The sequence below is a fragment of the Melampsora larici-populina genome (genome assembly GCF_000204055.1).
Source record: "Melampsora larici-populina 98AG31 unplaced genomic scaffold MELLAscaffold_4, whole genome shotgun sequence".
In the NCBI taxonomy this organism is placed as follows: Eukaryota; Fungi; Basidiomycota; class Pucciniomycetes; order Pucciniales; family Melampsoraceae; genus Melampsora; species Melampsora laricis-populina.
The window spans coordinates 1793765-1817768 of NW_006768768.1; the positions used below are offsets into that span (position 1 = coordinate 1793765).

The 24004-nt window shown below is 42.8% G+C and overlaps 3 protein-coding genes across 3 annotated transcripts; all 3 read right to left on the reverse strand.

The window, feature by feature from the left end:
- Positions 1-1396: 1396 nt before the first annotated feature.
- MELLADRAFT_102832 (uncharacterized protein) lies at positions 1397-2189 on the reverse strand (the record flags this gene model as incomplete). Its single annotated transcript, XM_007405680.1, has 4 exons — positions 1397-1711; positions 1773-1810; positions 1860-1948; positions 2047-2189. The coding sequence occupies 4 exons, from the start codon at positions 2187-2189 to the stop codon at positions 1397-1399; spliced, it is 585 nt and encodes a 194-aa protein (XP_007405742.1).
- Positions 2190-2449: 260 nt separating this feature from the next.
- MELLADRAFT_102833 (uncharacterized protein) lies at positions 2450-4666 on the reverse strand (the record flags this gene model as incomplete). Its single annotated transcript, XM_007405679.1, has 5 exons — positions 2450-2743; positions 2814-3152; positions 3974-4123; positions 4178-4531; positions 4580-4666. The coding sequence occupies 5 exons, from the start codon at positions 4664-4666 to the stop codon at positions 2450-2452; spliced, it is 1224 nt and encodes a 407-aa protein (XP_007405741.1).
- An 8835-nt stretch (positions 4667-13501) lies between these two features.
- MELLADRAFT_102834 (uncharacterized protein) lies at positions 13502-14471 on the reverse strand (the record flags this gene model as incomplete). The annotated part of the gene is made up of 5 exons (XM_007405678.1): positions 13502-13548; positions 13602-13701; positions 13754-13906; positions 13964-14347; positions 14403-14471. The coding sequence occupies 5 exons, from the start codon at positions 14469-14471 to the stop codon at positions 13502-13504; spliced, it is 753 nt and encodes a 250-aa protein (XP_007405740.1).
- Between the last annotated feature and the right edge of the window lie 9533 nt (positions 14472-24004).

Here is a 24004-nt window from a genome sequence, read left to right on the forward strand (position 1 = left end):
CGATGATTGAACTCGATTTTTGATTTGAGAAGGGATGTGTGTACTAATGTGTGAACAAATGAGTTTAGTGGTTAGTATGGGTGTGTAGTGGGTTAGGGCGAGTATGAAAGGGAAACTTACTTCCAAGAGAATGAAAGAGGAGTGGTTATTGATGATTGAACTCGATTTTTGATTTGAGAAAGGGTGTGTGGATGATTGATCTCGATTGTCGATTTGAGAAAGGTAGTTATCGATGCTTCTCGATTGTTGATTTGAGAAAGGTAGTTATCGATGCTTCTCGATTGTTGATTTGAGAAAGGTAGGAGTTTACTACTGTGTGAACATAGGAGGTTAGTGGTTAGTATTGGTGTGTAGTGGGTTAGGCCGAGTGTGAGATGTAAACTTACTTCCTGGAGAATGAAAAAGTGGTTATTGATGATCGATCTTGATAAGGAGATGTGGTGTGGTATGGTTGTGTAATTAGTTGATAGCAGGGTTGATCAGGCGCCTGGTGGTATGGTGGGTAGTGGTTGAGGGAAGTTGGTGGTTAGTGTGCGAATGAGTGGGTTGTGGTTATGCAAATGGGTGGCTTGGTGAGACTGTGCAGTTAGGTTTGCTGCTGTGTATACGTGTAGGCATTACAAGTTAAACACATGTATAAACACATGTACACACAGCAGCAAAATCGACATTGGCCTACGGCTGTGTATACACTGTGGACTACAGCACACATATGTATATGTGTAGCCAACGCCAATATGTGAGCTGTGTTCACACAGCTTCAACAGTGTATACGCAGTGCTGTACACAGGTGAAGACTTGTAAATCACACGTCTAGGGTTGGCGTGATCACCGGCATGATCAACATGTAAGTTTTGTTGGAGGTAGAACGCCTGGTACATGCTTGAAGGTGGTTTGGATACTTCTTGAGAGGTTGGTTAATCTTGATAGAACTTCAAAGAGGTCTTGGTATGTTTCGAGGATGCCCTCAGAGGCATCTGAGGCATCCCAAACACATCTGGCGCTATGTATGGGATACATGCCGAGGATGTGTTACACGTCTTCCTCGGTACAGGTCCGAGTTTGTAGTGTACACAAGGTGCCTAAATAATAGGTTATTGAGATCTTTCCTTACATTCAACGTCAGGGAAATTGCACGTACTGTAACACTCCATCGTTCGCCTCCCGGAACAAAGTCCTGAAGCATACCGTAGATGGCTATTACGTTCCCTTCTTGGAATGCACCCCTTGTTGGCTCCTGCATTACTTGGCGGCTTAGATAGTGATCTATCTCGAATGATACGTATCTGCGTAACTGTCACAAAGAATAAATTGCTGGCATCTCCCAGAATTCTGAAGAGCTTACCACTTGGTTGTAGACAGTATGCCTCAGGTTAACCCACCACCGTGATCAATTTCACTGGTTTCGACATTGAATCACTCGCCCCCGACTGATGACCCTTACGCTCAACACCGGTATGCCCAATTCGACATTTCGCTCCGGTAAAATCATAACACTCCTTGCAGTCGGGTAAAAGATCGTATTGCCATTGCTATCTCTGGGGAGCACGGGCCCCCGCAAATGGTAGTGGCTATTGACTTCAAGTCGAACACAGTCATCGTCCGGGATCATCACCAGAGCAAGAGAGTGGCTCGTGCGCTGTCCATCTGGAACCGAAACGAAGGATGAATATCGACGCCTCGAGTTTGAATCATCGCTTTGCCCGCTTAACTGTGATCAACAAGTCTTAGCCTCACAAGGACGGTAATTCCAATGTGAATCATTTGCTCACTTCTGCAGTTATGAGGAATACACCTTCGAAGACCAAGCCTAAGTGAGAGAGAGGGAATGCCATTGAACTGATGGTGAATAGACTCACTACAAGCAGAGGTGTCGTTGGGAGGTATTGGACGATGGTGTGTACTCGCTAAGGCGTTGGCATCAATGGACTGTTTGAAACTTGGACCGCTTGCAAGCACAAAAGATACACAAAACAATTTTCACGCTTTGCCCTGCGAACCTGAGAACTGTGCCTGGTCACTTAGACATTACCACCGGCACTGTACTATGATTGGAGTGTAGCAGGCTCCTTAGGAACCGATGTGGCACATTCTTGCCGTTTTCTAGCTCTGATACCCCTGCTTGTACCAGATGCCCCCATGGGCTGGGCAATAGCCAGAAATCCTGATTCCTTGCTAAGCAACTGCATTCCGAACACTTGAAAGCTATTCTACAATAGGAACATAAGGAGGCGCATTCGATAGCTACAAATATAGACATATTTCCAAGAGACTGGGTGAGACCGCGTAGCTCAGGCTCAAGGCATCGAGAACGGCTCATTTATTATGTTCAAGCGCGCGCTGCGTCACATTTATCAGGACAATGCTCTGTGAGCGTGACGCCAAGAAGTAACAAATTGCGACGGCGCAGGCCTCAGAAACCCATCCGGACCCGTGACACCGCCTCAGACTACATGGCTATTGGATTATTGCGTTCTTTACAACGGCTGCGCCTACAAACTGCTATCCGTTGTGCCATTTGCACTTCAGTCGTCTGCAATTGAGACACGATTAGCCCACTGCACGTAGATGGAGTTTTGAGAGGTCGCACCTCTATTCCCCAAGCGTTACTGAGTGAGTCATGACCCACTACATTGCCCCGCAGGCAGATGACGTTGCCTACACTCAGGGCATCGCCAGTTAACGTCGCCGTGATGCGGGGATTGAGCCTATAATATGCGTAGAAGTCTATCAGGCGCGAATGCTGACGGATCATGGATAAAACGTTTTGTTAGTTGGAGACAATGTTGATGAAATTTTTGTACCCGACTTACTTCTGAGTCTAGCCATCGATGTAAAACTTTGATAACCTCTTGTCCGTAGCCGCCTTGATCTGGATCTTGGACGAACCATTCAACGATCCGGCCAAGCCCCTGTGCCAAAACCGTGTCCAGCAAGGAGTTGACGGGGATCTCAGCCTCGTCCACAATGCTAGTACTGTTGGCCTCCGTGAAGATAATTGAAGTACCGTTTCTTGCTACAACTTGTCCCTCCACGTTGTACGCACAATTGGATTTCAACGATGTGGCTTCGTCGTTTGACGTGATCACCAGAGGTACACCTTTGACGGCATCTCTGCGGACGATCACATCGCTTCTGAAGCATTTGTGCCCCTGCAAATCGGCGAGTGTGACCAATACAGGAATTGACAGGTTAGTAAATGGGAGCAGACCTTGTGAGATACACTTACTTTCTCCCTAATCCAGAATATGCTGCTGAAACGGAGGGGAAACTTTGAGTCAGGATGGTTTTCCATCAAATGAGAAGACCAGCTTCCTGTGTGGCAATATTTGGGTTGAAAGTTGATGAGTGTGCGGATGACTCTAGTTGTAGAAGCGAAGGCAAAAACTTAAACGCGAGGGTGGCGAAATGAGCGAAGGGTCAGTTCTCATACACCGTTTAACCAAAACATCCAGCGGCGTCAGGCTTGCCAAGCAACAACAGCGTTTCGAACACACTTAGCTCTGCGATCAGAACCTAGCTGGGCTGGTTACATCTTGCTGCTGGGCAGAGCTCCCAGACAGAGTCATGCTTCTCATTTCGTGGCCGAGATTGACCAGATTTATTGCTCAGCCAGTATGTATCAGGATCTATTCGAGGAACCAGCTTGCTAACTGCGACATTTTGCATTAAGTGGCATAGTAACTACTTGCCGTGTGCGTGTCTTTCACCACGCTAGCCAGACCTACAATGATATTTGTTGCTACCTAGGCAGAGTGTAGACATGTTGACGCGTACACAAACACGTCAACGTGACAAAGGGAAGTCTTGCGACAACATGAATTGGCATCATAGCAGACTGAAGGTCGAGAACAGCCAATCGCACGTGTTCTTGAAATCGTTACAAATGATGGTTTGGAACTACCGTTACGTCATTGACCTCAAAACAATTCAATGTTAATTAAGGCTTAACGTCAAATAAATCGAAACTTACATGTATCGCCCACATGTTTCCTGTTTCTGAGAATTCTAAAAGGGTCCCTTCTAAGTCAACCATTACTCCGGCAAGAAGGTCTACTGCCTTAGGTATGACCACATCTCCTACATCAACATAAATGGCTGTGTAATCTCTCCATGCGCGCCACTATGAGCGTTTGTCAGTAAAAGCGCTCTTCCAATCAAAACAGGAGATGCTTACGGCGGTGATCCACACTGTATGCTGTACGACTAAGGAACTCCAATTACCTTTGGAGATCCTAGGCTCAGTGATGATACCTCGACTGGTAACATTAAGCACATCTACTTGAAAGTTGGATAATTCGACTGCAATTGTACTCAATTGTCTTAAGGCGCCGTACACGTGAACCACTGCCTCTTCACCATTATTCAGGGCCGTGACATAACCCGAGAGCTCCACAACTGCTCCATCTTCCAGGGGCAAGGTATCATCGACGGTAACGGTGAAGTGCGACCGATCAATCCCCGCGTTTGGGTTCTTGCTTTCAGCTGCGAAACAACGATGCTCGTCGTTATGAGCTCCCTGGACGTAATTCTAAGATTGAAGTCAGCATCGTACTTTGAAAATTGGCAAAATGCTTACCTCATTGTGGAGTGTGACAATCCCACTCCATCTCATTGAAAGCGCTGTTCGTTCCAGGACTGGAGGTGAGTACTCAATTGTCGACATTGTCAATGCTCAACGTGACTTGAAGGATTGTTGATGGCCGAACTGGACACGATATGCACTCTCTTTAACTGAACTTTATTAGCATCGAATCTCGCAATTTCCATCAATCATGTTCAATCGCGGGTTGCCTTTTTCACATGAGCATGACGCGACAAGTCTAGACTGGTTGGAGTTACTAGGATCTACAGGTCCATTAGTTGGGAGATGTTACGGCTTGAACGATGACACTGCCACGTACGCTGACGCAGGCACCACACAGAAGCTTATTGCAACCAAATACGTTACGCTATCCAGATGACAATGACGAATAGCATAGAAGGATGATTCTGGACTATCTGCTGCACTTGAGTCCAAAGATATAATTCACACCAGTTCTAGTTACGCCGCCTGAATTGCAATCTGAAGACGCCTCGGACAACGTCGTATCCGGACTCATTGTCACACCTGCGCGTGTAGCCAATGGCCGCTGCTAATAGTCAGCGCGTCGTCCACTTGGAAGGTATCTTCCGAACAGGGAACATGGTTAGTTATTACCTCAAATGAAGTGCGCCTGAACTGACCTTCTTACCCAGGTTGAGATAGATGAGCAACATCCCAGATACTCCGCTTGGCGTTTTTGGGGCAAGATAGTCATATCGTCACGTGGATTGCCCACAGTACTCAAGGCTATACAATTCCAAATTGTTGAGCGGTTCGGCGAAAGTGTCCTGCTTGCGGACCACACGTACTCTTTGAGGGGTTCACTTTTATTCACAGATCATATGTCGGGAGGTTCCTTCTACATATCACCCGCCGACTGTATGGAGGTCAACCCAGCGCACCATAGTGCCCGAAGTCTCGCCAACTCCACCGCTGTTCACAGTATTGGGTGAGTTGTCTCTATTTTTCATCAAGGGCCCGCAGACGGATGGGAGCTTATTGTCAGCCATGGTGGGTACGACCGCGCAGTAAGCCTTCATAGTTTGCAAAAAAACTTATTCTGACACCATTCCAGAATCGTAATCATGTAGAGTTTTGAATGGAGTACCATATAAGTGACCCAATCATGGTCGAGCTTGGGCTTACCACACTAGACAATCACAACATTATCGAGCTTTATGGTCGGGTCACCGGTTACTGTTTTGACCGAAGTCGTTGGATGATTACAGTACGTCCTCATACACTTTGACCTCTTCGTAGCTGACGTGCCTTCAGGTGGTAGATGGTTTTGTCAGCGAGCAACAATAGGTACGCGCCGAACGCACTGATGCGAGTAGGCTTTGAAGCGATTTCGCATTGTCAATCGAGGCCAAGCAAACTTCGCGGGAGGGAATGTCATTTGCTCACTATGAAGCGACTACACCATGTTGTAGTGCGTGTAGACAGGATGCCCCGTGGTTCAACCGATGAAATTAAATGCATTGCTAGTCTGCGCCTATCTTGACCACAATTGTAATTGATAAAGAGCAGAATTGGATATACAGTGGAGCGAATTGGTGATGTGTCGACGCTAAATAGGTATTAGCACCATCAACTACCTACCTCTCAAGTATAGTTCTACACACCTTTTAACTAAATTGCAATGACTCAGGATAGAGCCGTTCACTCGGGTTAGAACATGCTGCCAATCAATGATAAGTATCTGCATGACGAAGGGCGTCGGAACAAACGATGTAGAATGGTCATTATAAGGGAATAAACAAAGTATGATATACATATCTGAAACAGAGGAATTCAAGCCACCGACACTAAGGGAATGTCTCAGGAGTAAAGGGGAAGCGAATTACAGCGGAAGGTACCAAAGGTGCGGAGAGACTTCGATTCCTGAAAGCAGTCAGGAAACGATTTGGTATAAAAGGGACAAAGCGCCTCATACTACCTGCTGTGTCAGTACTGCATTGTGCTTTCGGGGGAAATGAACGGAGTCTTGAGATGCCGAGAGTTGTTCAATTCTGTCTTGTTGGAGGGACACTGAGCTGCAGAGTATGATCCCTGTAAGGAAGTATGGAAATGATTAAGTTTATAGACCACCACAAAAATAGTTATGATTGTGACTGACAGATTCTTGGCGATTCATGACTGATCCTGCTGTTTACGACGTTATGACCGGCCTTTAGACTATGTTAGATGTTGCAAGAGTCATTTCCGACTCAGTAAGAACTATGGTTGTTCCCCTTGCTGAGGTACAGCGAGATAATGCAACGTAAAGTTGCCCATGAGCAAATACCGGTGTACGTAGGACTACGCACACGTCTTCCAGGGTTTGACCTTGAGCTTTGTTGATTGTCATAGCAAAGGCAAGAGAAACCGGAAATTGCAACCTGTAAAAAGAGACTGGCGCCGTTTCATTTCCAGGATGGTGAAGTCTCATCTTAGGGATTGAGACATTGTGGCCCTTCCTCGGACCCGTGACGATTAAGCACTGAAGTGCATGGTCGGCAGCCTCAGTCACGAGCAGCCTTGTACCATTTGAGAGACCCGTTGAGAGATTAAGGTTGCGAAGACACACAACGATTGAGCCGACTTTAATGTTCAAAATATGATCTGGGAAGCCATTGATTTCAAAAGTGTTTAGTATCTCGGGAGTCACATCAGCCTCGTATTCTTCGTCTACCTCGTCGATGGAAGTTGAGATGACTTGTTTGGCTTGAATCGAGTCTAAGATCACACGGTTCAAAGTGTCAACGGTACGATTGAGGGTCGTAATGATTGCCCTGCCGGCGTAGTACAGTCCCAAACGGGCCCAAGCCCTGTGCCTTATCATGCTATGAACGGCGGAATAGTAATTCCTAACCTTTGAAGTGTTCGTATCCATCCTTCCTAACCTTTGAAGTGTTCGTATCCATCCCATGCTTAACGCTTATGACCTCGACGAAGTCGAGTGGGACCTTTGCGGTAGTTTCGTCCTGGAGCATCCCGGATCCTAACCTTAGCCACCAAGAAGCGAACTCGCTCTCGTTCGAGCCCTCTGCCTGTGTCGTCGTGTCCCTCAGTAGCCTCATATTGACTGATAACTTGAATTGTTTGATGTGACGCCATAGATAAGAGTGCTTCAAGCAGGCGCGGACAGCGTCCATAACCCCACCGTGAGGAACGACCGGCAAGATCTGACGAAAGTCCCCTGAAAAGAGAATCAATAAGCCACCGAAAGGCAAACTACAATTGCAAAGATCCTGCAATGACCTGTCCACACACTCAATGGAATCGCGGTTCATCATTGAAATTTCATCCCATACAACGAATTGGGCGCGTATTGATGTGGCACCGACCGCGGTAGCTGGTGTGAAAAGGCAAGTTGAGGACTCGTCTGCGGGGATCGGTATCTTCAGTTTAGAGTGCGCTGTTCCACCGTTTAGTAACAACAGTGAAGCGATACCTGAAGAAGCTACGGAAATGAACGGTATCTCATTCGCGTTGCAGTAGTGAAGGCAAGTGTTGAGTAAGAACGTCTTGCCGCACCCACCAGGGCCGTCGACAAACATAGATTGGCCACTTCCACTTTCAATCGCCCTTTGAACGGCATTATAGACACTGAGTTGTTCTGACGTGAGAAGCGGTACGGAATTGGCAATCTCGGTAGCACTCATGGCCGGCGTGGTTTGAGCTAGGTCAAGATCAAACTCAGCACCTCCCATCTCTTCCAAAAGATGCGTGTCGGTGTTCCTGAGCCCTACCCCACTCAAGGTTTGGCCCATTTGAAGGAGTTCCTGCTCCAGAAGTGAAAGTCCATAACAGTCGAGGTGCTTGTTGGTGGGAGTAAACGTGGGATAGCTGAGTGCTAAGCGATACTGACAGTCGTCAACCAAGTCGTCGACATGTTCGTCCCAAAGTCGCTGTGGGTTCGCGGGCGGACTGTGCCCAGAATTAAAGCAAACATGCCTCTTAACTGGCTGCCAGTTTTTCAAATTGCGGCTTCAGTCAGGCATGAGTCGTAGTGTGAGTCGCTCATGAGTAGTCCTCTTGCCTCGGCAGCAGCGCGGTAATTGTCGTACAATATGCCTTCGAACTGCCGTAGGCTCTGGAATGAGGTGACGCCAGGGGTCTGGGTCAGAAGAAGGCGTAGGAAGTAACGGTCACCGTGACCGGGCCGTGCGAAATAAAGTTGGGAAACAGCGCCCGTGTCTTTTTGCCTGCGTATCCACTCCTTATCTGACTTTTGCCAGCGAAAGAAGCGCGTCATCTCAGTGTAAAGGAGGCTTCAAATGGGTACGGGAGTTCTTTCGATAGGCTTATTTTCGAAGCAGAGTTTCATATATTCCGTAAGCGTCGTCCTCTTGGCTTTACCTGTCCGGAGTTGCGCTCGCAAGCCATTGGCATCTTTAAAGTAAACCATGTTGTTGTCCTCGTCATGGAGAGTCAACCGTTCAATGGTAGGGTGGCGACCTGAGAGCGGGTATTTAAGAAGCCTCCACGCAGCTGGAAGGGGAGTTAGTAATCAGACGAAAAATGCTCAAGTTGAATGACGAACCTTCAGAAGCGCCTAAGAAGCGCCCGTTGACGTAGTCATTAGGCTCGCTGTCAGTTTCCAGGCTTAAATCCTGCTGGTCATGGCCTTTTGCTATATATTTGTACAAATACTTTACCGCTTTCATACTTACAGCGACCTCGATGTTCATGTGGCATTGGAATTTGAGGAGTAGGAATGGGTTATACGCAACGATGTCTTGGTTGGTGTAGCGATGTCCATTTTTGACAAAGAAGGAGCCGTCATTGGGTCGTCTATACTGGGGGTAGGACCCGTCTGACATGATTGTTTCCTGCTGGAATGGCTTGGGAAAGTTGTATTTGCAAGATTTTCCGTTCCCGCATGATTTGCCTCTGCCACACGGGCCGTGGACCATCAGCTGTGTCACAAGCTCGTAGAGGAGGGGTTCTTTGGTCTGGTCAGGTATTGTCGCTCGCACTACTAAATCGACTTCTTCAGGCGTTTGTGGCGTGGAGGCTTTGTCCAGGATGAGGATGGTGTGGGTGTGAGGGGCACCTCGTTTTTGAAATCCGACGGTGTGAACATCGGAGACACATACACCAAGTCTTCCTTGGTTGATGACGTCTTTGTGCATTTCCTTGAACTTCATGTGATAAACCCGAGCAAGTAAGTCGGGCCGATCTTCTGATGACTGTCCTGGTAGAAGTGCGCGTTTCAAGTCTGGCCAATGTGTATTGGAAGTCATAGTGATAAATAGACTCGGTGGTCCATAAGCCTTGACCAATCCCATTGCGTCTTGGTATAGCTGTTGCATTGCACGTGGTCCGCCAATGAATGAGGCCGGTAATACAACGTTTCTACCAATTGTAAGATCATTTAAGTTAAGAGCCTCTGTCACACCATTATACAGTTCTGCTCTGAGTTTCTTCTGATTGTTGCGAATGAACTTTAGCCTTGCATTCTCGACGCATACATACATGTTGACCAAATACTCTTGAAACAGTCTGCCACCCCTGAGAATGGGAGAGAACCTATCTTTCTGGTCAAACAATGTGTATGCAAACCATTCCAGAGCAGTAACTTTCCCGTTCTTGCCTAGAATGGAAAGATTCAGTATTGATGTATTCAGTGAAGATATCGAACGGAGACCTACGGCGTTCGGTGAAGTGGCGATAGTGCTCGTCCCAACCATGGGAGCCATGTGAGAAGAATAAAGGGTATCGAAGGGAAAAGTAGCATGTGTTGAGTTCTGAAATGCGGCGAAGTTCTCCACTCTTGAGATGGACAATCACGTCTCGGTCTTTTGATCCTACCCTCCCGTCACCTTCAATCACAGCGGCTACTTGACTGCATGTAGGAAAGTTGTATTGATTTTTGTCGCGACCGGCCACCTGAAGAGATTTGATTTTAATGGTTCTGACCGGACCGTTACTTAGAATCTGTTCGGCCGCCTTGTAAGTTTTGGCATGCGCGTTCGTGGAATACATGAAATCTTGAATCTGACGGAGTACGCTTGGCTCCATTTTTGAATTGGATGGAATTCGGTATGCAACTTCTTCATCCGCTTGATCACCGTAGATAAACATTTGTGAAAATTTCTTCGGCGCATCGTCGACAGGCAGAAGGGAGCCAATAAGATGAGTCAGTTGGCCTCGGATACGATAACTCCAGGTGCCGCCTTCACCGGCTACGGTTTTGTCCTGCTTTGCCGCGGTGGAAGTGAAAGACATCGCGTTGTTGTAACTGCAGATGTGTTGTCTGAGATTTTTGGAAGCTGATGCGAAGTAAGTCAGCGATGGTGGTCTCAGAAACGGAGAGAGTAAAAGCGTACTTTTGTCCTGGTTTGTGAAAAGACGCTGGAGGAAGGGAGGCGTGAGGTCATTTTCCAAGTGGTCACTAGGCAAAGCGACTGCGCCTTGTTGGCAGCAAGTCAAGTAAGTTGCCTTCGCAGATGTCATCATCTGTTGGGTCCGTTCGAGTTTCCAGTGGAGGGCGCTGCAGACTTTACAGGGATCGTTACACTCCCCGATGTCGTAGGGAAGTTGGCCTGGGAATCTAGCAAGGAGGCTGGACTCCGACATCTCTTGAAGGGTGCTAGAAGCACGGCCGATCTCGCATTGATTGACTTCTTCAGGTTCAGATTCGACTGTGGACTCGGAGTCACTCATAATAGTACCAAATGGATGGGATGTGGGAAAGGGTAAAGGCTGACAGGTAGCAAAGGTTTTCTGGGAAGTATTGGGTCTGTTAAAGGAGTGTAAGATAACGAACACAGGTAGAGTATATATATTTCATGGGCTAAAGTAGACAACAAACAATGAGTATGCGACATATGTACATTTAGGATAAGTATGAATGAAATTAGCTGGGCAGGTTCAGAGAACTGGAACAAAGGGACTGGAATGGTGAATGACGGCATTCGTGCAATTGGAGTCCCGAGAGAGTATCAAGCTGGAAAAAAGTGGCATCAGGCGGTCTTGGTCTTCTTGGCTGGGCGGGTAGTGGCCACGCTGTGGTACGCAGATCATGGTATCAATCAAAAAAAAAATCAAAATTTAAATTATTGATAATCATTATTGAGCAGGAGTTATTATTACATATTAATTACATCATAACTTCACACTCTAACATATATTCAATCAATTTTATTATTCATTTGATTTTATTGTTATCAATTTTTATTTTTATTTTTATTTCCTTTTAAAAGTCAAGAACCAATTTTTTTTATTATAGTACACATAGTTTTAGATTTGACATTCAGGTTTCATGGTTTAATTCAAACAACTCAAAACAAATCTATACAAACAAACAAATCTCAAGACAGAAGCTCTTTTTATATATTAAAAACCATATTTTATTTTTGAAACACTTATTTAAATTTTAGTTTTAGTTTTATTTATATTCATCTAAACAAACAAAAGAAAAAAACTAAGAAAAAGAATAGAAACATTTGTTAGAAGAAAGTTTTAGATAAAGTACAAATTAATATTGATGTGATGTGAATGAAAAGAAAGGAGAAACAAGTGAAAATGAAAACTTGAATACATATGATTGATTGTGTTTGATGATCATGTTGGTTAGTTTGGTAGTTTTGAAGATAATATTGTAAATGAAAGGTGGATGAGATGACTTACAGATTGATGAAGTGAAGAGTGTTGGAAGGAAAGATCGAGATCAAGATCGATTGATTGAAAACGAGACAGCGAGGTAAAGAGGAAGTGAAGATGTATTATGGGATATGTAGTGGCCGTATCAGTGTGAATTATGGGTTGTTACGGGTCGAAATTTTCGATTTTTGATTTTTGGATTAAGGAAGATGGTTATGAGCTCAAACAACCATGATTGATAATCAAGCTGATGGAATCAAATGAAAAGGGTAGATGGATTAGTCATTGAAGATCAGAAACACCTTCTTTCATCAATTATACACAGCATCATCACCTTAGAATTGATTGGTAATCATAAAAATACTCTTTTAATATTAGAAATGAAGGTGGATAAGGCATTTATATATGAAGATTGACTATAAGAAGATGAATTATCATTATTAAAGTGTTTATAAAGGCTTGGAGACGAAAATACATATGAGTTGAAGAAGTTCTAATAGCTGTTTACCATTCAACAAATCACAAATTGATCATAAAAAGACTTGGCAGAGGAATATTACATAAGAAAGCTGGGTAAATGATTGAAGAATCACTTGTAGAAGACCTATTGATCACATTACATCATACTACATATTTGTACTAGCTAAAATGGCTCAAAATGGCGAGTTTGGGAAGTGTAGAAGATCCTTGAATCATTGCATCATAGCTGTTTACCAACTTTTTAGTCATCTTTTTGGTTTTTAAAAGCTGTTTACCATTATAATTTGTAAAATCAGATATATAAGGCTTGGACTTTGTCCCACTTTTGTATTTTTCCTTTTCTTCTTCATCTATGATAAAGTGTAGTAGTTTTTTATCATTATAAGAATCACTACACAGTCCTAGTTCACTTAAACTGCCCTTATTAAATAATAAGAGAATTTATTTTGTTGGTCTTATAAGCTAAAAAGCTTCATTTGGAATAACACTTTTGTGTTGAGTTAATTTCACTGGTGCCTTATCAACAGATACTTTTCTCTTTGATCATAGTCCTGGTTATTTTTCCCTGTTATCAGGAGACTTTAACAACAAAGTCCAGTTTGTTAAAGATTCTCAGAAAGAGCAGTCACAGACACCTTCTGTAAAGATACCATATTTGCAGATTATCCTCTTTCAAAGCACTGTATAGCCCTTGTTGTGCTATTAGTACCACAATGCGTGGAGTGGTGGAGCCGGATGCTGGGTAGAGTTCCTCTATCAAGGCGTCCGAGTTGGACTCAATTTTGTTGCCACTGTCAAGTCGTGGCGATGATCGAGCGCTGCCTTTCTCAGAAGAGACGTTGGTTACGGAGCTACCAGTGGGCCGAGTTGGAGTGGTGTTGGGGACGTGCCTGCAGACCGATTATTAGGTACGTATCATTGGCCAGGCATGAAGAGTACTCACTTAGCGGGTCGGACTCGACCAGTCGGATGACCTTAGTTCCAGCAGTTTGGCGTTTTTTAGATACCGCTTCAGGCCCGGTGCAAACGTTCAAAGCGGTGACCTAAGGTAGTAATGGTCAGCTTGGTAGTGGAAGGTGATAGAATTCGGCTTACTTCAACGATCCAACGATTGGAAGTACTATCCCAATCAACGATGAAACCGTGGACCAGGGTTTCCTTGCCGCATTGAACAATGCCCTGCGATTTCTTGAGCTTTTGAGTCGCCCTGATCCTGTATTCGACCTTGAAGCTGACCGACTCACGGAGCTTTCGTGGATAGGTCAGCGAATTGATGTAGTACGTTTAAGATGGAAATGACCGTACCTCGGGGCTATAGTCCATGTGATTCATGACAAAGGAGAGCGTTGTGTCTTCGGAATTGGGCTCAGGTATGTCGTGTTTAGAGGTAACAATCCCAAGGCCTGAAGCACCCGTGTTGTTGTTGAGTTCGCCGGCGAACGTGTCTGTGGTACCGACCATAATTTTATGTTCTGCTTCGTAGTACAATTTGAAGTCGGCTGAGTCGACCTGTGGGATCATTTTTGCTCTAAGAGCGTAACAGTGATCTTCTTGAGGAACTTCCATTGGTCCGCAGTAAGCAACCAGTGTGCCGTCGTACTCTCGGGAATTATCGCCCTCCCAACCGTCGCAGGTGATGGCAATGGTTGTGCCACGAAAGGTGTAGTTTCTGTTATCTGCTGGAGCGAGCTGATAGATGCAGGATGAGGAACGACTGAGGAGAATGGTTATGTGAAGTGCTTACAGTTTTGGTGACTTCAAAGACTGAGGACACGTTGAATAGATGGGAAGGCTTAGATGGAGGATTCAACATGGTTGACTCTGCCGACAACTGCTAATTCTAGAAGGGAGCCAAATTAATAGGAATGCTTCTACTGTAGAGATATAGAATTGGAACGGACCTGTTTGGAAAGGGCTGACTGGAACAGAGGCGCGGCGACAATGGATTTAAGATTGTATACGAAGGGTACGGTAATAATCTTTAACGACCGAAAGGGCTTTATTTATGAGTAGATTTGATGGGGAATAGAATCAATGTCAAAGAAGTGTGGAAAGAGGTGGAGTGGAAGAATGGGAATGGGAAGTAGATGAGTCGTTGAAGCAGGTGGGATCGAAGCACGGTACTTATATGGAAGATTGGGATGGCGAACGACAGATTAAGATGCGTTTCAGGGCTGAGGATTGGTGGGCGAGTTTGCAGCTCGGTGGGTGGCCCAAGATAGAGGCTGGTAGTGTGTGCCGAGTAGGTCGGTAGACAGATGGTGAGCTCGGTTATGAGGGCAGAGGTAGTAGTGACGGACTGGGCGCAGTGCGACTGGAAGAGGGTGAGTGTCGAGTAAGAGGGCAAGGAAGAAGTGGCGAGTGATGAGATGGCGTGGGGTGACGTGATAGGCACCGAGGCATAAGACAGTCAACAAAGAAGGACGTGGTAGTTTGTGATGGCGCTGTATATGGTGAATGACCGGGATTGTTGACTGCCAACATGCGAGAGACAGGCAACTGGATCAAGAGTGAAGCCAAATGATGTGCTCGGGTTGGTAGTGAGAGCCTTGTGAAAGTGTGGTAGCGGTGTTGTGACGATGGAAATGAGTATACCTGGGTTGTAAGCAGGGAAATGCAGAGGGGTTGGTCATAACTGAGTATGCCTGGGTCGTAAGCAGCAAGAAGTAGTGAGGTTGGTCATACGTCGAAGTAGTGTGGGTTAGGGTTGGCGTGGGAGCAGTCAACCGTTACGAAAAGTCGTAGTTTTATTAGTTAGATAGTCATAATCAATCAGATTAATAAGCAAATCTTTACACCATGATATCAAGGGGAAATAGATGAAATCAAACATCAAATGAAATAATTACTTTAGAAAAGGAGGTCAGACTTGAAAATGTCAACATTGATGTTACATAAATAATATTAGAATTGATGAATGGAGAATGAATACTCACCTGATAGATTAATCAATTCCCAAACCATTGATACATAAGAAAGAAGCTAAGAATAGAAATTGGAAGCTATGCAGCTATGAACTCACAAAGAAAGTCGAGAGAGAGTGGAGAAGTTAGTTTAAATGATGTAACAGAATAGAAGAAAAAGAAACTTACACAAATTGCTTAAGAAGGCCTAAAATCGAATTCAATATGGATCAATCTTAAACAACCCATACAAACTTCAAAATTAAATCCTAGATAAACAAAGAAACAACAAAAGCTGTCAGTAATGTGTACGAGAGTGGAGAAAGTAACAAAAGACTTACAAGGAAGATTAGAGCTCAAGATCGAGATTGATTGAAGTTCTAAAATCCTGAATTCAAAAAGGTCAACGGGATAGAAATTTATAGACCTTTGACCTTTTCAATTTAACAGTTATTTACTGTCTACTATTGGGGCTGTTGGATGGCATGATTGAGACTGATGGGTGATGAAGGCAGCGGCAAAAGGATTGAACCAGAGGTTGAATCTCCAGCAGGATCAATATGCTTGAAGAGAATCCGGACATCTTCTACCAACTGAAGAAAAAGTTGAATGCTTGATCAGGATCAATGGGATAAGGCTGTGAGGATGAATGAGTAATTGAATGGAATTGAGGGGAAATATGTAGACAAAAATGCATACCTGTTTCCAACTTTGTAGGTGGTGAAGATTTAGTTCAATGAGAGGGTGAGGAACAAATTTGGGGTGAGGGCGCGTGAAAATCAGATTAAATGTGGTGAACGTGTAAACCTGGAAATTTGTAGTAGGGATTGGGAGTTAAATCAGGTTTTGCCGGTGAACACGGTTTACCTTTAACTTGAATGATGAATACGTGGAAGGTGAAGAAAATCATCAAGACAAAGACCTCCACTTTATGGGTGAAAGAAAGGTAATTAGTGAAGAGGATGAGGGCAATGGAGAAAGTGATCAAGAAGAGAGTGATGAATCAGGAAATGAAAGAAATCAGGTTGATGATGAAACAAAATTGAAAACGATACGAATCAAATTCAATCAAAAACCGCGTAATGAGATCAACCAACAAAAATAAAACAATGAACAAGAGGACCAATCAAGTGACACAGAAAACCTGATTGACAAAGCACAACGTAAGCTTACTTTCCATCTACTCAATGATCCCAATTGGCAGAGAGTGGCACTGGGAGATTCAGTCCTAGAGACATGAATAATAGCAAGGCTATTAATGTATACCAAGGAGTCAAACATAATGTTACTCACTAGGATACAAACATTCCAAATGAAGGAATAGGCTGCCATTGGCGCCAATTGTCAGACTAGTCTAACACCAATGATGGTAGCACAGACACTGACTATGATCTTCTAAACTTGATTCCAATGTTAAGGCCCAGCTTCGGAAATTCGTAAAGAGAAACAGAATAGACATGAGATTCTGCTAGAAGAATTGGCCATGGCAGTTAAATCAGGAACGATGAAACAAGTGAAGAAAGCGACTGAAAAACTTACAAAAGAATTCGGTAACGCAAATCCAAAGCCTAGAGAACAGATGATTTTGAAAACAACGTCAAACAAAACGACAACCCTGGATAAAGGGAAGAAGAAAATGGAAGAGAAGAAGTCAGCTGGTCTAGATTACGAAAAAGGAACTTCGGATGATTTGGATGATGATAAGAAGAAAAAGAAGAAGAGAAGGAACCGAGCTCCATCAAGTTCATCATCAGACTCAAACTCATCAAAGAATTCTTTGGACTCATCCCAAGATGATAGTGATTTGTCACATAATAAATCATCTAAGAAAAGGAAGAAACTGAAATTCAAAAAGAAAAAAGCAAAATCGCATGACTTACCCTCGTTACCAAAGAAATGGAGTAAAGCTTTCAGGGACATGAAAAGTTATGTACCAATTGCAATTTTTGATAGAGGGTACTTAGACCTATATCACGCTGCAGCTGGTTCCGATTCCAAAACAAAGAAGCTAAAGTTGAAAACAACGGAAGTAGAATTAGAGGGACAGCTTACATTTGGTGATTTTATAGAGATGAGTGACTTAGAGGCTAGATATGCAAGAGAGTTATACAACCTACCGGAATATTCCAATCACATCAAAGAACATAAAGTTATTGTTGCAGAATTGAAGAGAAAGTTTAACTGTTGGATGGTAGCGTTAAGATACCATTTAGCAATTAGAGTGTTTATCTTTAGAACAAGAACAATGGAGGAAGATGTGGTTTACTTACCCAAAGGAAGAGATGATGAAGTAGTTGAGACAGCTAGATGGGAAACGGAATTGGCAGGTGATCTAATGTACACCAACAATCCGTACGCGCCAAATTACTCAAAGTACAGTTTCAATTTTAAATCAGGAAAGCCAATTGTCAACAACCAAAATTATACACCGGTCGCATCAATGTCAGCAAAAACCATAGAAATCACAACCCAAGCTGAACCAAGCAATCAAATGGTAATATGAACAACTCAAAAATTTCAACAGAACAACAAAAGACACTTTGATTCATTCAAAAGCAATAGAAACTTTACTCACCAAAATCAACAAAATATCAAGAATCAATCCCATTATGGATATAACTCTCCCCAATTTAACAACCCACAACAACAATCATTTATGTCTTACCTGGCTAACTACCAAATGATGGACCCGCAGCTAATGCAACCAACCAGTCAGTTCAATACTCCCCCAAATGCTGGAGAAAATAATCAGCAGTCTAATTACCAGAACAATAGCAACTTTAGAAGCTATGGCAAGAATACTGGGGGAGCGAACACTGCGAAAAATGGTGGTGGAAATAATAGGTAAGTTATTTGAAGTGAGGAAAGAGGAGACTAAATATAATGAGAGAGACTAACATTGATCTGCTTGCTCTCTCTTGTACCGTGATGGGAAAATGAAATGAAATAATGGTGATTTATTTGGATGATGTTGGTGATCATGTCAAATTGGATAAAAAAATTTCTTTTCTTGAATGTGTTGACTTTGTTATTATAAAAATGGTACGCTCAGAAATAAAGAATGAAACCCCAATGTGTTGTTTATTAGAGAATAGATAATAATGAGAATTCTTTTGCTTCCTTGTTCCTTTGAGTAACAGATAAGTGAACCTGAGAGAACACCAAAAATAATAACAACAAGGGTACAAAACCTTAATAACCCTCCTGTTAATGATCAAAGGGACGTTGAGGAAACGAAAGATGAGAGCTTGACGAGTGAAGATGAAGAAGAGGTAGCAGAGAGGCCAGAACCAGAACCGCTTGGGGAAAGGAAAATCATAGCTATACCGGTTAACAACAATTGGCCGGCATCAGTGAAAAGCAACATGAACCTGGAAGAGTGGAGTGTATTAATGAAGGAAGCTGGCCTAGAAAGAGAAATACCTTATATTATAGGAGGTTTTCGAGAAGGATTTTGTCTAGGGATTGAGCAACATGAAATAGAAGGACACGAATGGTATACACCACCTAATCATAAATCAGCACTCCAGCTAGATCACAAATCAAAAAGACCATAAGAAGTGATCGAGAGGCAGGACAATTAGCTGGACCATTTACACATGAAGACGAATCCAATGGGAAGTGCCGAGAATGGTGATGGATCCATTAGATTGATAAATGTCCTATCTTATCCTAAAAATGTAGAAGGAATACCATCAGTTAATTCATTTGTAGATAAAGAAAATTTTAACTCCTACTGGGACGATTTTAACACAGTAGCAAGATTCTTAGTAGATAATCCAGGCGAATGGGTCTTTGCAATCTTTGATTGGGAGAAAGCCTTTTGGCAACTACCAAATCACCCAAGTCAAAGAAAATACCTGATTATTATGGATTTGGAGGGGGAATTATGGGTGGACTTAGCAGTTGGATTCGGCGGAGCGGCTTGCTGTGGAGTGTTTGGAGCTCCAGCGAATGCGTGGAAGGTGATAATGGAGAAAATCTTCAAACTGCCCCAAATATTTCGTTGGGTAGATGATAACTTGATCCTGAAACGTCCAGATCAAACAGTAACATTGGAAGACATAACCACGCTCAGTAACTCCCCAGGGGTACTGACAAATCCGGCGAAAAACCACAAATTTAAAACCGAACAAAGATACGTAGGATTCGTTTGGAACAGAAAGGACCATACTGTAAGATTAACTGATGATAAATTGAAACAACGATTAGATCAAATTGAGGAATTTTTAGACCAAACAAGAAATCCAGATTGGGCTTACAAACAGGTTGATATGTTATTAGGTAGACTAGTACATACGGTTTACATTGTACCACATATGATGGCATACTTAAGATCATTCCATAGATGGCAAAAAAGCTGGGTAAATAAATCAGCAAGAAGATCAACACCACAGCCAGTAAGAAATGATTTGATGGAATGGAAGATATGCTTACAAAACTTTAATGTGAGACCATTAATCCCATCAAGAAGGGCACTGCATGTAACCTGAGTAGGGGACACATCATCTTCTTTTGGTGTAGGAATATTAATAGGTGAATGCTGGGTGTCCTTTAAATTTGTGGAAGGTTGGCAGATGTTTGAACTAGAAAATGATAAGAGAACGATAGCCTGGGCCAAAACTGTGGCAATCAGGCTAGGACTTTTGGTGCTAAACAGACTAAGAAGGGTGTTGGGTACGCTAAACCGCAAAAGTGATTTAATGATGAAGTCAGGTACTAACCTGAAATGTCCCAAACAGGTAAAACCTTTGTGGTGTGGACTGACAACACTACAACACAATTGACGGTGAAGAAAAGAAAATCTAAAGATCATCTAGTAAATGAAGAATGGAAATTAATACAAAGATTACTCACTAAACTAGCTTGTGAAATAACAGCAAAACGTGTTACAACAAACTCAAATGATGCTGATGGACTTTCACGAGGTATACTTGAGGATAAATTAATGTGGTTTAACAAGATACGAATTGAAATCCCAAATGATTTATCGAGAATTATAAAGCAGGTCACATTGAAGCATAATGTCAAGAAAAAAGTCTGATCAGCTGTCTACCAAGAAAGCAAGGAAAGCAAAACTGGAAGCAAATGAATAGAAAGCTTTAAAACCTTTTGGAACCTTTAGGAGAAATGCGATAGGCAAAGACTCAACAGATAGCAATGAAGTTAAGTTGCACTACCTAAAAGGTGCTTGGGTAGATGGGACGTTAAAGGGATACAATTCGGGAATTGTGAAGCTACATAGATTTGTATCAGTTAACAATACTCTGAAAGAAAAGCTCCTACCAATATCGGAAACCATTGTAAAACAATTCGTAGTTTGGGCATCGAAGAAGAATGTAGAAAAAGCAAAGGAAGATGAATCAGTTAAAGCAAACACACTTAAAACTTAGCTGGAATTAAAGCGTGGCATACATACCACGGAGAAGATTATCTGTCAAAGGTTGACAATGCTATCAAGTCACTACTAAAAGCAACCAAAAAGATTGAAGCAAACTTCAAAGAATTAGATGAAAAACGGCCTCCAGTTTTAATATCAGATTTAGTTGTACTTCTTGAAGAATTACCAGAAAGAGGTGAAGAAGGCTTAGCAATGTTGGCAGTTGCAATGGTAGCGTTTTGGGGTGTTGCCAGATTACGTGGTTTGATTTCAGATGACCCAAAGGAAATTCTACCAAAATGGCAAGACGTAAGCTGGTCAAATGACAAGACGGAGGTGAAAATAGCGATTCATAACGCGAAAACGGCACTTCTGGGTGAGATCCAATACATTAACATCCAGAAACAGAAATCAACTCTAGATCCAGTTACGATACTAGAGAAATGGTTTAACTTTAGACAAAGGAAACCAACGGACAAAATGTTCATTGTGAGATCGAAGGGAGTAAAGAAGCGGATTGGCAAAAGCCACACCATGAAGACATTAAGAGAAGTCCGGAATGGGAAGAGGTCAAAACGCAAGCAACTATTACATGGCGACTTGTTCCGAATTGGTGGCGCTTTGCTAAGATGGAACTTAGGAAGAGATAAAAGAAATTGGTAGATGGAGCTCAGATGCATATAAAATTTACCTCAGACGGTTCTTGGAAAAAGAAACAGAGAAAACCAAGAAACTCTTGAGAGAATTTAGGAATGAGTATAAACAAAACTCAAAAAAGCTAGATGCTTAATGATTATCCTGTATTGCAAAGATGTACCTAGTTGTAATTAAACTATCCACATGGAATAAGGTTCAGTGACAACCAAACATGAAAGCAATGATGAAATGACCCATTCAAACTGTGCATAGATTATTGAATGCATCTTGTATTTCAATACAAAAACTAAAATAAAGTTACGTCAATCATGTAGAAGTGAGAAGTAACCACAAGAAAATGAAAGGGGAAGAACAATGTTCCGGTAAATGATCTTGGTAAAAGTGTAGAAGAAACACACAGGTTAAAAAGGTTGGGGCTTGACCAGGCTAACGGTTCTACCCTCCATGAGTTATGGGGATGAGAAGCCCCCGTAGGGATATTGTGATTGCCCCAAGAGAGATACTCGGAGAAAGGGCCTATAACCCCTTCTAATACCCGAGTAGATCTATTGGGGCCTCCCCCACACCCCCGAACGTAGTTCTACTAACAGACTGTAAATATAACTTGTGAGCTACATAGGAGGTCACAACATTCCTAGGAGGATAATATCCTGAGGAAATTGGATGAAAGAAACATGTTATAAAAACATGATAAAATAATTGATAAATGACAAAACACTTTTGCCAAAACCTAAACCACACTCATACTAGTGGATATATAAAACAAGGTTTGCGTGGTGTTACAACTATTACGTATCAGGACAAAAGTGAAACCAGTCAATTCCTGAATCTTCTCATTTCTTCCAACCGGTCTAAACCGAAAATAGGTGAGATAAGGCTATTGCCTTGCCATCTACAATGCCAAGCTAGTTTGGGCCTTGACACCCCCCCAACCTTTTAGAGGTTTACAAACATTTTTAACCCATACAAATGTTCTTCTTGTGAATTTGAAAAGTGATATTACCAAGTGATTTAGTAAGGGCCCTTGCTATTTGCAGCCCACACAAAATCCATGTAGGCGCTGCCAAAACAGCGCCTACATGAAGGTTTCCCAGGAAAAAGTGCCTACATTTATGATGTAGGCGCTTTTTCCTTTTTCAAATGACGCCTACAGGCTGAAAAACCAATGTAGGCGTCATTTGTGTACACCTACATTTCAAAAATGAAATGTAGGCATAAATCTGAAGCGCCTACATCTTTTTTTTGACTGTAGGCGTAATTTTTGTCCCTTATAATTTGATACCAACACCCTTATGATTTAATTCCAACACCCTTATGATTTAATTGCAACACCCTTATAATTAATTATAAGACCCTTATAGTTTTATAATCAAATGCGCACTCTTACATTTAATACCCTTATCATTTAATACCAACACCCTTATATATTAATACCAGCACCCTTATAGATTTGTATTCACACATGTATAAGACCCTTATAACTAACTTAAGCGCCTGCATGGAAAAAACAATGTAGGCGCCCAAAAAGGCGCCTACATTTTATTTTTAGAATGTAGGTGCTTGAAAATAGCACCTACATCTTATTTTTAGAATGTAGGCGTACACAAATGACGCCTACATTTGTTTTTCAGCCTGTAGGCGTCATTTGAAAAAGGAAAAAGCGCCTACATCATCAATGTAGGCGCTTTTTCCTGGGAAACCTTCATGTAGGCGCTGTTTTGGCAGCGCCTACATGGATTTCATGTGGGCTGCAAATAGCAACGGCCTTGAACTATTCAGCCAATCACCGCCTCCACTCAAACAAGTCCATCAATCAGGATATCCATTCAAACTTGGATCCTGATTTGATCTTGCCAGCCTATCCGGATATATTTTGGAACTTGTCAGCGCAATCACATATTGATTTGAACCTGTCAGCGCATCCCAATCTGGATTCAAATTTGTCAGCCCATTGCAATATTGATTCAAACTCCGCAGCCCATCCCAATCTGGATTCCAACTATTCAAACTTGTCAACCCATTGTGATATCAATTCAAAGCCGTCAGGCCATCACAATATAGATTTGAGCTTGTCAGCCCATCACAATCTCAATTCAAACTCCTCAGCCAATCCCAATCATGATTTGAACTCCTCAGCCCACCTCGATCTTGATTTGAACTCAGCCCCTCCCGATCTTGATTCAAACTGGACAGGTCTTTTGGATCTCTTACCCGATATCACTCCTAACACAGCCTCTCAGGAAGACAAATTTCCAATGTCCCAAGCAGAAGCATGTGTGCCTGTTATCCCAAACGAAATCACCCACACAAATCAGATACACAATTTGGTGAGTGCTTTTGGCCAGTCTTAGTTATTAATTGGATCAGATTGGAGGTAGACTCATTTTCTCGATTTCTTCTCTTACT